We start from the raw sequence: 17944 nt of genomic DNA, 5'->3' as shown, positions 1-17944 counted from the left end.
AGTGTTCCAAATGTTCTTCTCTTGATTTACTAAAGATCAAGATATCATCCAAAAAGACTACTACAAAATGTCCTAGATAGGGCCGTAAAACACTATTCATCAGCTTCATAAAGGTAGCTGGTGCATTAGTGAGGCCAAAAGGCATCACCAAAAAATCATAATGCCCGTATCTAGTACGAAATGCCGCCTTGGAAACATCTTGTGCCTTAATTCTTATTTGGTGATAGCCTGATCTTAAATCTATCTTTGTGAAGAATTTTGCCCCTTGCAATTGATCAAAAAGATCTTCCATTCTGGGCATAGGAAATTTATTCTTCACCGTTATTTTATTAAGTGCTCTATAGTCAACACAAAGTCGCATAGAACCATCTTTTTTCTTTACCAATAAAATTGGTGAAGCCCAAGGTGAATTACTAGGTTGAACAAACCCTTTATCCAGGTAATCCTTAATTTGTCTTTCAACTTCTTGATGCTGTGTTTCACTTAACCTATACGGTGGTTTTGAAATTGGGTGTGTATCCTTATTTATATCAATTGGGTGATTTATATCACCCCTATCTGGTGGAAGGCCACTTGGTAAATCAGAAGGAAACACATCTTTAAAATCATCTAACAAACTATTCAATTCATTATTAACATTCAACTCACAAACATAAGAAAATTGTTGCTTAATATTACAGAAAGTAAAAGTATTCTGTACAGGAAGAGACCATAGCATATATACCTCACAAACTTCCTTCTTTATCAGCTTCTGAACTTCAGTAGAACACAGCAAAGGATTATCAGATACTTCATGTTCACCTTGAATGACAAAAGTCTTACCACCCCTTTTAAATTCCACTGTATTATGGTGATAGCTACGTTTTAAGGATGGTTCCAATCCCCATAGCCACTCCCTCCCTAGAGCAATATCAGCTCTTTTCATGTTCATTATTTGGAAATCAAGCTTATCTTTATATCCTTGAATCTAAATTTCCAAATTGGATACCATTGTATCCCATATTTTATTATCTTGGCCTTGCATCATACGAACAACATATTGATGCTCACTGTTTTGTTGGGGAAGTTTCAATTTTTTGACAAGTGCATAATTTATAAAATTATGTGTGGCAGAGTCATCAATCATGACTCTAACCCTTTTTCCAGCTATCAATCCATGTACTCTAAGTAAATCATGTGGCCCAAAAGTAGGCTGCCACATAGAAGTTGACATACAACACTTATGTTGTACATCCATGTGCAAGACCTCTAAAGATTTATACTTTTCATGGCCCTTTAATTCTAAGGTTTGCACTACATGGATTTGTTTTTCTTTTCCCTTGCCCTTGTCCTTATCCTTTCCTTTGTCTTCCCCCTTTTTCTTTTGAGGGCAATTCCAAGCAACATGGTTAGGGGATAGGCAATTGAAACACAACTTTTCTTTTTTGGCCTTATCAAAGTCATGAGGACTTAACTTTGGCCTCATATATGGTTTCTTTTCAAAAGGTTGTTTTTTACCCTTTAAAAATGGCATTTTCCTTTTAAATTTGCCCACAAATTTTGAGGTTTCCAATTCCTTAGACTTGGGCTCCGTATCAGTGAGACTAGTGAGTGTACCTGAACGCATACTATCTTCATAAATTAATGCAAATTTAATTGCCTCTTCCAGCGTCTTAGGTAAACTCCGTTTTACTTCCTTTTTACAGGCTTTATCCAGTCCCCTAATGAATCCTCTTGTTTTTTGGAATTCATCTATTCCTTCCAGTTTGAGGATTATCTCACGATATTCCTCCAGATATGTCAGCAGGGGTCTTCCCTTTTGTCTGACATAATCCCAATCTTCCCAATTTCTTTCCATTTCATTTTCAGGAAGAAATTCTTTCAAAAAGACGGATTTAAATTGAGCCCAAGTTTCAGGTATTTTATTCGCCTCTTTTAAAGTTCGCCACCACTTATATGCTTTGGGTCCCAAAGTTCAACTAGCCTCCAGTGCTTGGAGATGTGGTGGGGTATTTTTTAATTTATGTAAATCTTTCCATTTTTGGAGGAAATTAAAGATTGTGTCTTTATTCCTATCTTTTTCCTCCCCGTAAAATTGAGGTGGTTTCATATCCTTTAGAACTGGATTATCCCTCAATTTATGGTAAGTTTGGGGTTCCTTAGGATCTCGCATAGTCACATCTAAATCTTTCGATGAAGATGGGACATCTGAGATTTCTATCTATTTTTATCTCTTTCCAACAATAAAGTTAACTGAGATTTTATTTCAGTAAGTGTTTGAGTTAAAAATTCCATTTGAAACCCCTGAGTTTGTACACGAGCAGTAAGATCATCGAATTGCTCTCGCGTAGCAAAAAATTCTTCCCATTGTTCTTCTTGTATTTCTGGTTCATGGGGATCTACCATAGGTTGGTTCCCAGAACTAGAACTTTCCATTACCCTTTCTTTCCCTTTTTCTGCCATTAATACACTGGAATTGGAAAGCAAAAATAAGAAATTTGCATACAAGATAAAGTACTTCCCTGATTTTTAATGCCAGGCTGTGGTTGCTAGTTTGGAAAGAAGCCCAAAGAGTAATGAACAAATTTTATCTTCCCAGACTAGAGCAGTAAAACAGTCATGCTGGAAATTCAATTTCCTGATTTCAGTCGTGTATGACATTCTTCTGTCCCTCTCACAGCAGTCGCAATGATGTCCATCTCACAACAGTCGCAGTCAGCAGTCGCAGTTACCTGTCAACAGCAGTCGTGACAAAGTCACGTTTCGTCGTGACCCCACGCCTGGTCCTCGTGACGCCACTTCTGGTCTGGTCCTCGCGACCCCACGTCTGATTGTTTTTTCCTGCCCGTAACGTAACGTGTCACATTAATGTGACGTGGCACGTCTCTTTTCTTTCTCTTCACGGCCCGTCGCGTTTTCACGGCGCCTGGCACGTCTCACTTTTCTTTTTCTTCACGGCCCGTCGCGTTTTCACGGCGCCTGATACTCACACGACCTTGCGAAACGTTGACGAACTGGCGGGCAACTGACTATCTGACGAACAACTGACGATCTGACGAACAACGGATCTAGTCGTTGAACCATGTGCTCTGATACCAATGAAAGATGACTTCGAAAAGACAGAGGGAAAACCATGAAAGCACGAGTGATTCTTCTCCTCCCAACCACACCTAGATTAGTGCTAGCCCTCTCACTCGGATTCCTTTGCCAGCCGTCAACTTCCTGGAGTCCTACTATTCCTGGACTCTCTTACTCTCTAGGCTCCCCTTAACCCCGTTCGGGCGCCCAAGAGCCCGGACAGTCATTCTCGTGCATGTTTCCCTAGACTTACCTTAATGTCACATTAAATGTCACTTTTAATGTCATTCCATATTTATGACCTTAACGTGACATTAATTATCACTTTTAATGTCACATTAATGTCACACCGTGTCTGATCCGAAGTGTACTGTTCCACAAGCTAAAGTGCGTACTTCTGCTGTGACACACAAATACATCCTCCAGAACGAACTACCTCCATTCCCAAAAAATAGGACAATAAACCAAGGTGTGTCATTTCAAATGTAGCTTTAAGCTTAGCCTTAATTTTCGCTATGGCAGCAGAATCTGAACCTATGATGAGTAAGTCATCAACGTATAGCAGGATATAGCTAATCCCCTCTGGTGTGAATCGAACATATAAGTTCGGGTCATAAGGGGTAGAATGGAATCCATGAGTCTGTAAGAACTCATCCATTCTATAAAACTAAGACTGCGGCGCTTGCTTCAACCCATAAAGAGCTTTCTGCAAGCGGAATACCTTATCCCTAGGGTTCCTTGAAGGAAAGCCCGGTGGCTGCTCCACATACACTTCCTCCTCTAAATATCCGTTCAGAAAGGCACTCTTGACATCCATCTGATGTATCGGCCAGCCGTGGTGAGCGGTGAGCGCGAGTAGCAACCGAAAGGAAGTCAACCGTGCAATAGGAGCAAAGGTCTCTTCATAATCAATGCTGTGCTTCTGTCAAAACCCTTGCACTACAAGGCGAGCCTTATACTTCTCTAAAGTCCCATTAGCTTTTAGCTTTGTCCTAAAAATCCACTTTGTCCCGATGACTTTCTTGTGGCTCGGACGATCCACCAATGTCCAAGTCTCATTTCGGTCAATACTCTCTAACTCCTTTTCCATGGCCTCTCGCCATTGAGGATGCTGAAGAGCCTCTTGCCATGTATCCGGCTCAGAATGCGCTATGTAATCAGTTGTAAACAGTGTTGCAAAAGATGCCTGAGGAGCAAGCCGGGTAGATCTTCTAGGTCCCTCCGGAGAGAAATCCGATGGTAGGATCTCCGAATCCCGCATGGTCTGCTGGTACCAACAAGGTAACAGGTCTCACGAAGGGAGCATGGGAGCTGAAGAAACTACAAGAATGTTAGGAGCGGGAAGTAGACCAGGCTTAGTAGGCACGATTTCGAATGATGTGGAAGAAGAAAACGGATCGGAATCCGGTGCAAAAAACTGCACAATATCCCTCTCGTCAAAAACAACATCCCGCCTAACAATCACCTTGTTTGTCCGAGGATCGAACAAACAATAGGCTTTCGCTTCAGAGGAATATCCCACAAAAATAAGGAGATCAGCTCGGAGAATAAGCTTACCTATCTTGTCATCAGGAGTGTGTGTGTGTGTAGGCACGACACCCAAAAACTCTGAAATGGGAAATAACAGCCTGAAAGCCAAAAAATGCCTCATACGAGGTCTTCTAAGAAAGAGCCGCAATCGGGCAGCGATTGAGGATGTACATCGAAGTATTAACAGCCTCGACCCAAAGGCGCTCAGAAAGCTCTGCTGCGAACAACATAGAGCGTGCCATTTCCATGACTGTGCGATTCCTACGCTCTACGACTCCATTCTGAGAGGGGAGTTGGTAGAGGTGAGCTGGCGAGAAATGCTATGCTTCTGTAGAAACTCGGAAAACTCATGGGAGATAAACTCACCACCGCCATCACTCCTCATGCATCCAACATGACGACCAATCTGGTTATGAACCAGCAGCACCCAAGAAAAAAAATGTGAAAGCATCTGACTTATGCTTGAGAAAGTACACCCACATGTATCGAGAATGATCATCCACTATCAAAAAGAAGTACAGCGCGCCGTTCAAAGCAGCAGTGGATGTCGGCCCACAAAGATCAACGTAAATCAATCTAAGAGGCTCCTCAGCTCCATGTGTAGACTGCTGAGGAAATGGGATACAGTGCTGCTTTCCAAGCTGACAACATTTACAGACATCTCAAGCTAGCTTCAGGCATGGAAGGCCCTCAACCAGCTCACGATGTGACAACTCATAAAGTGAGTCATAACCAAGATGCCCTAAGCGAAAATGCGAAAGCCGCTCATTGTGCGTAGTCTCCCAAGATGTGGCTAAGGCCTGAAAGCTATGGAACACAGAGCCCTCGGCAGTCGGCTCAGTCAGAAAATGAGTCATGTGGTATAGGCCATTAGGCTGTGCCTCACCGCAAGCAATCACTAAACCAGTCACAGAGTCAAGGACCTCGACTGTGGTCGCTGTAAAGAAAACTGCTCGCCCCAACCGACAAAGCTGCTGAACAGATAACAAGTTCACCCCAAGCTGAGGGACATGATATACATTGTCCAACAAAGCCAGATTCGGACCCTTGTCAGTGGCAAAACTGACACAACCTTGAGCCTAAATCTTAACCAAGGAGTTGTTTCCTACACGGATCTACCCGACTGCAGGGGCTCAGGTACGGAAAATGTCCTCTATAGGAGTCATGTGATGTGTAGCTCCACTGTTCACAATCCAAACTGGAGCTAAAGTGCTTGGCTATGACGAGTGGGCCTTTGCAGTAACCTTGTCGGGAGGCAACTCACAAATGTGGACGAGACTCGCATCTGATGTCTCTATGGAGACGATATGGGCCTCTGCAGACCAATCAAACAAGCCCTCTAGAGTTGAAAACGTTGTCAACTGAGATGACTGTGTGGTGGCAGTGTGAGTCTGACCTTTAAACTACCCCTTGCCATCACCCTGTCTCCCCTGCTGGGGGTTGCCCGACTCAGGGACGGAGGTCTGAGACTTAGGTTTTGGTGTTATGCCTCGTACCTTTGATCAACACTTGTCGTCAAAATGGCCAACCTTTTGACAATGTTGACAATGCCTATTTTTTTTAGGTACATTCTGCCACCCTGATTTAAGTTGTGACTAGGAGTTTCCTTGAGAATCCCCAGATTGATTTAGCTTTGGAGTTTGATTTTGATTTTGAGTGGAGGGTTGGTTTGATTTATCCTTCCCTTCTTGCCCTTTCTAAGAATGAGCAAGAAGAGCCCCCTCTGAAGAGGAATTCATATAAAACTAATCGAACAATCGTGCATAACACAACAGCTGACACTCAAATTCATAGAATGTAGGCATGGTAGTCTTTGAAACTATTCCTTCCACAAAAATGAAGTATTTCTTGGGGAGTTTATTAAGGAACGATGTGACCTAATCATCAGAGAACTTGGGAGTCCCCGTTGTGGAGAATTCAACGAGGAGACGCCGAAACTCAGCCAACTTGACTTTCAAGTCATCCCGGTCAGTGATTTTGAAAAGCTGAAGCTCATGGTCAAGATTAATAGGACGGGTCCTATCCCGAGCCACAGAGCGGTCAATCAAGTGTACCCATTGCTCTAATACTAAGTCAAAATGTTGAAGCTGAGAATGAAACTCGGGCAATAAGCCCTGCATCAGCTCGACAATAGCGAAGGCGTTCCTAGCCTTTCATAAGGGGACGACCTCGTATGGAACAAATGTGGGATCGGGTTGGGGTTCCAACCCCTGCACAAGATCCCATAGGTTCTATGAGTCAAGGACATGTCTCATCAAATTTGACCAAGTAGTAAAGTTTGACCCCTTAAAACGAGTCTTGTCATTAAATGCATTCTTGGCAGAAGATGAGCTAGAACCATGAGGTGTCGGGTAGATGGTGTAAGATGATGGAGGTGGATGTGTCTGATAAGAGAAAGAGGGAGGGGGAAGAAGTGGGTAGGCAGAAGGAGGCTGTGAGTGTCCAACGAGTGCCGATTGATACGGAGGCACTGAAACATGAATGTTTCCATAAGGTGCCCGTGTAGGTGGAGATACTGGGACACAATAGCCTTGTCCAAAGTGAGGCTGGGACACAGCAAGATGACCGGAAGGTCCACTAGGCAATGCCAGGGAGGCAAACTGTGGAGACAACTGATCCACACTAGGGAGAGACTGAGTGGGATACCCACGCTGCAATGATCCCAAAAGTGTATATGAGGTAGATGGAACACCACCCGGCTGAGGGAAGAATGAGGTCCTAAAGGATGTGCCTATAGTTCCATAACCCCCCGGTGTGATGTGCGGTGCGACATGAGGTGTCTGAAATGGAAATGTAAATTATATAAATGGAAGTGGTGAAGCAGCAAAAGAATGTGGTGGGATGGGTGGGTTTTGAAAGTAAGGTGTATGAGATGCAGATTCTTTTTGTTCATTTTTATCATTTAAAGACTGAAAATGAAACTGTAAAGATGATGATGCACCATGTAATGAAGTGAAAGGAACACCAAATTCATTCTAATTATGTGAAGTAGACGGAAAAGAAAAAAGGACAGAAGAAAAGGTACTTAACTTTTTCTTATAATCCCCGCGACATGTGTTAACATACAAGAATTGGCCCTCAAGAGGACCTTTTCCGTAGTCAACAGGCTGGACTCTTTCTTCCACATGATCTCTACCAATATATTGCAAAACAAAATAGGTAAAAGAACAAGGCACAAAAGACAAATCAAAAGTACCTTGCACCGAAAAGCATAGTTGTTAGGTATGAAAAGTACAGTACGGTACGGTACGATAAAATACGGTACTAAATGGTACCTTAAGATTTTATAAGGTGCGGTACGATATTAGTATGAAAAAAAATTAACTTTATTATTTTGAACTATAGATGATAGAACAGATGTTAAGAGTCTAAATAGCAATGCTATTGGAGTATATAAGATAAATACTTGAGGGTAACACGCCAAAAACTGTATGGCATATGCCGCATGCGCAACATGCGCTACAACTTACAAGTACATACATAGGACTAGGTACATCATACATGAATGATCATACAAATAAGAGGCATGTATGCTTAAGAGAGAGAAGATTGAGAGAGAGAGAGAGAGATGAAATGACATGAGATGCTTTATTAACGTCTACAAGAGGCCAAAATGACATGTGAGACCAACAGTTACCAAACAAGCCACCAAAAGTTTTGGTAAAAGATTTATGAATTTTGTTATGGTTTTGTTTGGCATTGCTAAGGCTAAAGCAACTACCGATGGTACATTCACTAATTCATGTACTCTCAAAAGATACATTAGGCCAAGCTATCCTCTGGCCTAGTTTTTTTAGCAATGTATACTAATGCTTTGGGTTGGGTGGTGCAAAATGAGCTGTGAACAAAGGTAAAATCAACAGGATTAAGCTACTTGATGATTCTCAAAAGATGCTGAATTTATTTATTGATGACACTAATATATTGTGAAAAATGATGGGACATCAATTAGAAACGTTTGGAATTGCTTGAATACCTTGTGTATGGCCTTTGGCTCTAGGATAAATCATAACAAAACATGTATGAGGAGTCTAATCAAGCTTCCACCCCCTTTCTTGGTTGATCAATCAAGGCTACAAAATCACCAGCACCACCACAACAACAGTCAACAACCCAAACCACCATCACCAACAACAACCACACCAAATAATAATAATAATAATAATAATAAATTAAAAAGTTTAAAAATGCTTGTTTTTGTACGAATTTGTACGATACGATACTACGGTGCGAACCGTATAGTACGAACTAGTTCGTACTACGTACGAATGCAACTATGCTGGAGAGGACAAAAGAGTTTGAAAAAATGGAAAATACTCTAGCTCCATAAATGGGACCCATCTCTGATGGAGATCTCGACGGCCTTGCATCATCAGACTTACACGCAACATCTAAAGAGTAAAAATCATACATACCTTCATTTAGAAGCTTTTCTTGAAGGGCAATCCTTCGGTCGAGCTCCTCAATCTTCTTTCATCGATAAGCTATGATCAGTTTATATTCTTCAGAGGTCAGCTTGCCTATCTTTTCTTCCATATACTCAGATATGTCTTCCACAATGTCGGAACTTTGTGGAGCAAGCTAATCGGCCCACTCTCGCTCGATTCTCGCCATAGGCTATTCTGGAGACAAAATCGGTGTTGATGTGTTTGAAGTCATTTGAACCTACTGTTGTTCTTGCTTCTTGCGAAGAGCTCTCAGATCAAAGACCTAGGTTTCTCAGAGAGTACTAGGCTCTGATACCATGTAAAGAAAATACCCTAACACAGAAGTATAAACAGAAACCGTACGACAAAGCACAGACTGATAAAAGAACACAGCTAGGGTTAGGGTAATTCAAAGACAATGAGCACAGATAATAAATGAAATGATATGACTACTAATAATACGATGCTCATGCAGCAAACACACTATGCAGTGAATGAATACTGAACCTCGAACTCCTGTATCTCAAGGATCAAGGCAGGGGTAATGAGCAAGAGAGTGTATCGTACTCCGAAAGTATCCCTAATCGCAACAAGGCAATCTCCGAATGTCGAACACCAGCAAACAAAGTAGTGAAAAGCTGGATCTGATGCAGACAGCAGTGAGAAGAGAGAAAGACTAAAAACGCAAGCAGGACAGCTTGCAAGAGAGAGAAAGACAAAATGCAAGCAGGACAGCCTACAGAAGAGAAAAACTGCAGCGATTGTAGCAGAAGAGAGAAAACCGTTTGGGGCGGCAACTAGGGCCTGCTATCACAGCAGTTTGCTGACGTGGCAGGCTGTACGACAATAGTGCAGATGATCAGCAGTCAGTCACCAAGCAGAAACAACAGCAATCAGCGTGTGGAGGGCTGGAAACAAGCGCCAGACTGTAGGAAACAGTGATGGACAGCAAGGGCAGAGATATCCTCCGCGAACAGGATGTGGGCAGCAAGTTGATAACATCTGAAACCTGCAAAAACGAGATTGAGAGAAGAGTAGAGGGCTGGCTGCCAATTTATAGAAAATTAGGGTTCCAGATCCTCTCCCACTTAACTCTCTCGATCCACTCCCCGTTTTAGGATTTTGGCTAAAATAAGCCTAAAATAAGCATGTTTTGTGGTTGTTTAAGTGGCTAAGAGCAATTCTTAGCACGACACAAAAAACTACACCAGATTCAAGGGTGAAAGCATAACCTGTACTAGACCTGAGTTGACAATGTCACCTGCCCAATTTAAACCTGATCACCTAGAAAGGCTACCCCCTCTCTATGAAGAATCCCATGTAAGGGTGTGTACACAATATACTGCCCCTAATACAGTACCTAAGTATAAGGGGGTGGAATGCTGAGGTTGATCCTCTTCAATAATGATCCTAAAAATAAAAAGCATGCTATATATGCAGCAAAAAAATACAAGTAGTGTGTGATACCTTCCTATGGCAAATACACATAATAATATCACACTGACCTACATTATCTGTGCAAACTTACAACCATATAACAAAACAACCTAGCTTGACAGGATGCAATGGACTGAGACCATTAGATCTCATTGAATCAACCCTGAACTGCTGGCCAAAATGCTGAAATGCCATTCTGGGATACAATTGAAGGTGACAAAACATGCATAAATGCTGACCTGGTCTAAGGATAATATAATCTAGGCTACACCGTAGATGACTGCTGGAGAAAATTAAACAAGGCTACAGCAAGCTGAGATGTCATCACATGCAGCTTGAATGCACACCAAACTATTCAACTAATAATGTCCGCGAAATCTCAGCTGAAACAAGACCATCTCTGCACACTAAGGGCTGCAAACACGCATAATTAGGCTGAAAAAAGAAAGGGACTACAAATAAAGTTTGGAACAGCTATATAGGCACCAACAGAGAGCTAGGTTTGATATTATGCAAGCACAAAGGTTGAGTATGCTGAGAATGTGAAATTGTTAAACGCTTTAATGGTGATATTGCATACGTAAACTTGACAAGTGATTCAGGAGTCCAATGAGGAAACCAGAGCGCAAACTTCCAAAGTCACAACAGGTTACTAGTTGCCAAGCTAACTGGCATGTATGCAATTCAGTATTATGTCCAAATGAGTGTATTCACCTAACATGCTCCACACACTCAAATCAAGTTGTTCTCCCAAACTGCATTACTGGAGCAAGCTATTTTAACTCTGCTTGCTCATGGTTGTTGGTGTGTCTCAATGATCCCTTTAACAGCAAGTCTTATAAACTTGTTACAACCAATGCCTTGGCATTCCTTTTGATCCTCACATACATAACCAGTCTGACAGATTCAAACTTGCTGGCTAATATAGATATATCAATATGCATCATCTCCAGCTTAAACATAAACAATCAAAGGCACAAATCAACAACACAATTTAGCATGCACACGAAGGTATCAAAGACAATGTTAACGTGCTGATGATAGCATCAGGTAAGAAAGTTCATATTTTTAACAATCATTTGATATGAGTGAATTGTAACCTTAGCTAACAGTTGGGACCCACAAAACAAAATAGCAAATAACTTTCCAACCTAGGACCATACCAAGTGCAGACGCAATGAATACCTTGAAATTGGCCAGCCCCTTTTATCATATATCCTCTATGTGTCGTTTCTTAATTGCCTTTTTCCGACTTAAGGCTCTGGAGATCATCTCAGCAATATGCTTCTGAGATTCTAAAAGCATGCCAGTACGCTTCAGTTCCATCTCTGCTCTGAACCTCTCATTGTCTTTTTGCATCTCTAGCTTCATTCGTTCAATCCTCAAAAACCCTTCCCCTAGCGATCGGACCACAGAAGCAAGCTCTGCAATAGGTGCTTGAGCTTCCTTGAATATTGGCCGCTCCTCCATGCTGGGGATGCTGTTAGTATCCAATCTGAATGATCCATAGTCCTTAAAGGTTGACGAGCGATGTCTTCTGGTTGGCACAGCAAATGGTATGCCAAATTCATTGTGAGAAGGAAAGCTACCTTTTGCAGCCTGGTACCGGGGTGGACTAATGTTGTGAAGCTCATCTCTGAGACTCATTGACGACTCACCTTCTTGCGGGTCCTGATCGTCAACACTCGGGCGTCCAAAGGGTTTGGCATCCTGTGCGGTTGATCTAGAATACAGTCTACTGAGAGAAGAATAGGGTTTGCTCTCCTGCAACGGCGTAAAAGAGTAGGGTTTCGCACCTGAGCTGCTCCGAGGCTGCTTCTTGATGTGAAGGGAGGTGCCATTGATGTGGCTGTGACTGCTTTGGGAGCCTCTTTCCATGGCGTCCATGCGTTCAAAGAAGGGCCACTGGGAGAATCCACGGCCTTTGCGTTCCTCATGCTGTTTCTCTTCTCTGTACTTCTTCCTGAGCTTCTCCATTTTGTGTCTGCACTGGACGGAGGACTTGCTAGGCTGCGTGCCACCACATCTGAGGAAGACATTGTTGGCCACCTCCTCCCAGTGTCTGGCCTTGAGCTGCCCTCTCTTGAGCTGGTACCACTTGTCCCTGTAGGCGTCGATGAGGTGCTGGGTCTCGAGGTCCGTCCATCGCTGCGGATCGAAGGCTGTAGTGTGGCTGGCGGGAGGCGCGCTAGCCGCCGCGTCCTCCTGCTGTGGCTCCTGCGGCTCTTGATCTTGCTCCGGCTCTGGCTCTGGTTCCTGCTGTTGATCGTTGCCCATCGTCGTCTGCTCGATCTCTTCCTCCAGCCCTGCCAATTCAAGAGCTTTCATGTCGGATTCGCCATTGCTCTCTCTCTCGCGCTCTCTCTCTCTCTCTAAAACTGCAATTTGATTCTCTCCCTTTTCCACACAAATAAATAATGCATCACGCCTTTCCTTTTCGGGTAAAGAAAAGAGTGGCGCACAATAAATGTAGTGCGTTTTCACTCACGTACGGGAAAACATTCGAAGAGAGCTCACAAAGCAAATATCACAAAAAATGTTTAAAACAACATCTTACTTCTTATTTCTTACTACTCAGAAAGCCCGTCCCGAATCTCTCTCTCTTACAAACCTCCCTTTTCCAATCAAAACCCTTTCCCTTCCCCTATTTCTCACTAGTAATCTCTCATTTTCTCTTTCCCCTCCTTTTTTTCATTAGCGCTTCCCCACTCTTTTTTTAAATTAAAACCCCCTCTCTTTTTTAATTAAATTCCTCCCCTCTCTCTCTTTCATTAATAAGGCCTAGGTTCTCTCTCTCTCTCTCTCTCTCTCTCTCTCTCTCTCTCTAAACTTTTTAATTGAAATTTTTATTAATTATATATTTTTAAACATTTTTTATTTAAAGTTTTTCGAACATAGTTTTTTTACACGCTTTGAGAGAGATATAGAATAAGAGAGAGAGAGAGAGAGAAGAAGAAGATGGAAAGAGGAGGGGGGAAAGAGGAAAGATAATAATCTTTTTTTAATTAAACATTTTTCTTCTCTCTCCCTCTCTCTCACATTTGTAAGGCCTAGATTCTCTCTCTCTCTCTCTCTCTCTCTTTTTAATTTATACTTTTCTTTTAATTAAATATTTTAACATTTTATTTAAAAATTTCAAACATAGTTTTTCACACACCTTGAGAGAGAGAGAGAGAGAAGAAGATGATGATGAAGAGAGGAGGGGAAAGAGGAAAGACAACAGTCTTTTTTAAATTATCTTACTATTATATTATTTTCACTATAGATTCAAAAAGCCCCGAATCTCCATAGGACTTTCCAAACCTATTCCCTTCTACAAACCTCCCTTTTCCAATCAAAACCCCTTCCCTTTCCCTCTTTCTCACTATGAATCTCTCATTTTTCTCTTCCCCCCTCTTTTTTTAAATTAAAACCCCCTCCCCTCTCTCTCACTTATAATCTCTCTTTCTTTTCCCCTCCTGTCTTTAATTAAATTCCTCCCCCCTCTCTCGTTCATTTGTAAGGCCTAGGTCTCTCTCTCTCTCTCTCTCTCTCTCTCTCTCTCTCTCTCTCTCTCTCTCAGATTAAACTTTTTAATTAAATATTTTTAAAACGTTTTTTATTTAAAGTTTTTAACATAGTTTTCCACACACTTTGAGAGAGAGATAGAAGAAGAGAGAGAAGAAAATGGAGAGAGGAGGGGGGAAATAGGGAAGAGAAGCTTGATGCTAACACTTAGCTTTGATCTTTGCATGTTGGGGTAGCTAGAAAGCTTATGTCATAAGTTAGAATGTAAGAGGCATGTATTCGGACGGCAAAAGGAAGTCATGCATCGATTTGGCCAATAAATGTAAGCCCAATCTCATTTGCCTATGGGAAAATAAGTTAAAAGAAGATGCTAAGATAGGATCTCAAGATTGGGACAATGCCTTGTTTAGCAACTCTACATGTAGGGGTAGGAGTGGCACCTTTATTGCTACTTGAAATGAGCTTAGCCCTTCTCTTCTACATAGATTATATTTATAATGTGTTGGCTATTAGAATTGTAATGGATAATGAGGAAGTTGACATATTTTTTGTTTATGCTCCCAATTTCTCTAGAGCTAAGGTTAGGTTTTGTGAGTAGATTGCTTGTCAAATTAAAAGGAGAATAGCATTACTCAACCCACTATTGGAACATGACTAGAGAAGCTAAAGACCATTCATGTAACATATGCATGATTAAATGTGAGAGGACCTAATGAGTATCATCAAAGCTTAATAGAAGATCAGTGGATATAATTCACCTTTAGGTAACAACAATATGTCCATTACTTGTGGTACAATAGCCATAAGGGCAGCCATGGAGGGGTGCTTGCCTTGATCACCTTCACATGCATGGGAGCAAAGAGTAGTTGTTCTTTGAAATCTCTTTCTCAGTCCTTGATGATGTGCTTAACTCTAACCATGTCCCACTACTAATGACATGTAGATTAAGTTGTGTCAGGACTACTTATACCCCCCCTCAAGCCTTTAAAATTAATGTTCCAATTTTAAAATATATGAAATATCTTGCAAACATCAATGCTCTTTAAAGAAGACATCCTTGCCTATGCTAACTCCCACTGAAAATCGAAGAAAGTGTATTGAAGCTGTCATTGGCCTTTCCAAAAAAATATGGGTGAAGTTGTGATGAGGGGGAAAAGCATTTCAATTCAACTATCTTGTCTCAAACAACTTGTATTCTTAATTTTATTCTTCTCCACCTTGGGGATGTTATTCTACTATACCTTTTATACCTTTTACAAGACATTGAAAATCACATTAAGGTTTGGGATGCTGGTTTAGCTACAACTACTAAGGTTCTATTGAGTGGTTCATGAGAAATATAAGATTTTAGTTGTCTTCCAAAAGCACCTTTTTGCAATTACGGGTGCTTCTCCCAATCCAAGTGAGGGCTTTCTAAATTGTGGAAATAGATTTTAGGACCCCATAAAAGCTTGTTTGCCATTGAAACCTCGCTACTACTGCTAGAAAGGCCTTTTCAAAAGAAAATTTGGCTTATGCACTCTCTTGTATTAAGAAGGGTGAGGCCATTGTCTAGACTACTTGCCAATTGATTTCTATTCTATTATCTAGAAGTCATGTGGTAATGATAGAGCAAGCTTATTAACTCGATTAGAAATTTAGACATGATATTAAGGGAAGAGAACTAGGAAGTCATCAATTTACTACCCAAGAATGAGCTCCACATAAGGCTGGGTCATTTTTGTTTCCTCACCATGTTTGAGTTACCATACAAACCCGTGGCTAAGACTATGGCCCCAAGGATCAAGTACATTCTTCCTCAAATGTTGAATCGTAGTTAGTATGGATTTGTACATAATAGTAGAAGAATTCTAGATGTTATTTTGAACATCATTTTTAGGATGGACCATGCCATAGTGTTTGGTGGTGGCTTTTGTTTTATGAACATGGATCTAGACAAAGCTTATGAAAACCTTAGGACTTTATCCTACTTGTTCTTCGATGATGTGGTCTTGATTTCTTCTTCTTTTTTTACAAAATTGTGTGAGCTCTTTTCTCAAATGTCTCTATTGTCACCAACATTAATGACTATTTCACTCACTCCCTTGATCTTAAGAGGTTTATCAGGCCATATTTATTACAAAGTTTAACTAGATTAATCAAAGGTTTATTGTTCCCTAATGGTGGACAAGTTTTATATCCCAAATATTTGTTGCAGATAATAGCTCCAATGTTGTTCTTGTAGGAGACGAGCCTATAAAATAACATATGAGCACCAATGAAGAGTTTGTTGATGTCTTTGGTTTGGTCATTAGCAAAGAAAAGATAGAATGTCTTCTAACTAATTGAAGTGACTCCTTGGAGGCCATTGATTCATTAGGGTTCCAATGTATATGCAAATATTAGATCTTTAGGTATATGAGAGCACACGTGGGCTAGGGATTCATCATGACATAATGCTCTGATTGGCTCCTAACCAAGTTTAAGGATAATTTTAGAAGAAGAAGGCACCTCAAACTTGGTTTGGCTAATAGGGCCACAATGATTAGAGACATCTTAATGCCCATTATAATCTTCAATATCGTTGTATTCCCCTTTGCTAGGATGTATTGGAGAAGATTGGAATCTCTTTTCAAATTTTTCTATTGGTCATGTGATGGGAGAAGGAATTGAATCAGTATCTTCCTCAGTATCCCCATGAGTTGCTAAAGGACTTGGGCTTGAATCACTACAAGAGAAGGTTACCAAGCTTGCATTTGGCCTTCTCAAAAGATAGGATAGTGATGAGCAATCATGGGAAACCCTTATAAAAGAAATTGGATTATCTCAAGTAAAGGTGATTTTTGACAAGGAAGCAATGGTGACATGTAAGGTAGAAGTTATGGAATGTCAAAGGGTTGAGAAAGAGAAGCACACAAGAGAGTTTTGTGGTTATGATAAATAATAATCTTATTCTTTGTTCTCTTCGTTTATATATGATTGTATAATGAGTATTTATACAAAAAGTGCCTACATAGATACTATCCATTGGCCTTTACCCCAATAACCTCCCACTTAAAGGCCTGTGCACCTTTATGGGAGTATAAGAAGAAAGTGAAGATACTATCCAATGTCCATCAACACTCTATAGTGTGCAAAGTGCTCACAAAAGGTAAACTCTTCATGGCACTTCGTGTTGGGGTTAAAGGCCCCTATGCCTACTCCTCTCATATATTCACTACACCGCACACCTATACAATGCAAGTGGTAGATGCCCATCATTGTCACTTCAGTCTTTATTCTTTCAACGACTAATGAATAAGGGAAGGCCAGTCACACATTGTGAATGTTAGCCAATAGTGGATGGAAATAGTGGCTTGAAGTGTTTGGATAAGCCAATAGTGGCTCTTTAGATTGCTCACAAAGAGAGTTGGTTTATGTATTGGTGTGTACAAGCAAGGGGGCGGCCAAACAATAGGGGTAACTTATTACTTAGAAGCAAAAGGTCACCTTTTTTCTCAAAAGTAGGGGATACCACATCTTGAGTCTCTCTCTCTTGCTCTCTTGCTCCATCAATCATGGGTTGCATCTCCCTTGCTTCCTCTTGTGCTCATGCCCCCACTTAGGCTTCTTTCTTCAACAATTGGTATCAGAGCCACTAATCAACGAGCTTCCTTAGCTTTGACTTCAACCCGTATTTGAAAGCTTCAACACTTCACTCATGGTAACCATGGCTTCAGCTTACAAGGTATGCATTTGATGCTCCTCTTATTCTTGGCTTGTGTAAGCTTCTTCCCAACATTGAGGGGGCTTGATTGAGCACTAGTAAATGCTCTAGAGTGGCCACATCAATAGTAGCATAACCTCATCTCAAGCAGCATGATTTGTGCATGTTTCTTGTGCTATCTAGATAGTAAGATTACTCCTATCTCTACCTTGTGCCACTTGCTCCCAAGCTTGGGTAATCACTTAACATTGTACCCTACATCTTTGGCATGTGTTTAGGCATCATTTGGAGCTCTTAGGAG

The 17944-nt window shown here is 41.2% G+C and overlaps 1 protein-coding gene across 3 annotated transcripts in view; it reads right to left on the bottom strand.

Moving 5' to 3' along the window:
• LOC148031397 (uncharacterized) overlaps positions 1-12836 on the bottom strand; it is a 72717-nt gene extending 59881 nt beyond the window's left edge. For 2 of the 3 annotated variants that reach the window (XR_015691891.1, XM_087684921.1), the window contains exon 1: positions 11637-12836. Coding sequence is in view for 2 of the 3 variants with exons in the window: in XM_087684921.1 (XP_087541047.1) it covers positions 11661-12779 (1119 nt within the window). In the remaining variant the exon portion in view is untranslated. Of the gene's footprint in view, positions 1-11614 lie in introns of all 3 variants that reach the window. The other variant, XM_087684922.1, reaches the window with a different exon arrangement.
• Positions 12837-17944: the final 5108 nt, after the last annotated feature.

Source organism: Lygodium microphyllum, chromosome 9 (assembly GCF_053477565.2).
Source record: "Lygodium microphyllum isolate KBCC chromosome 9, Lygodium_microphyllum_v1.1.10, whole genome shotgun sequence".
Lineage (NCBI taxonomy): Eukaryota > Viridiplantae > Streptophyta > Polypodiopsida > Schizaeales > Lygodiaceae > Lygodium > Lygodium microphyllum.
Note: the sequence above shows the minus strand (reverse complement) of the source record. Positions and strands in the feature narration are given on the sequence as shown.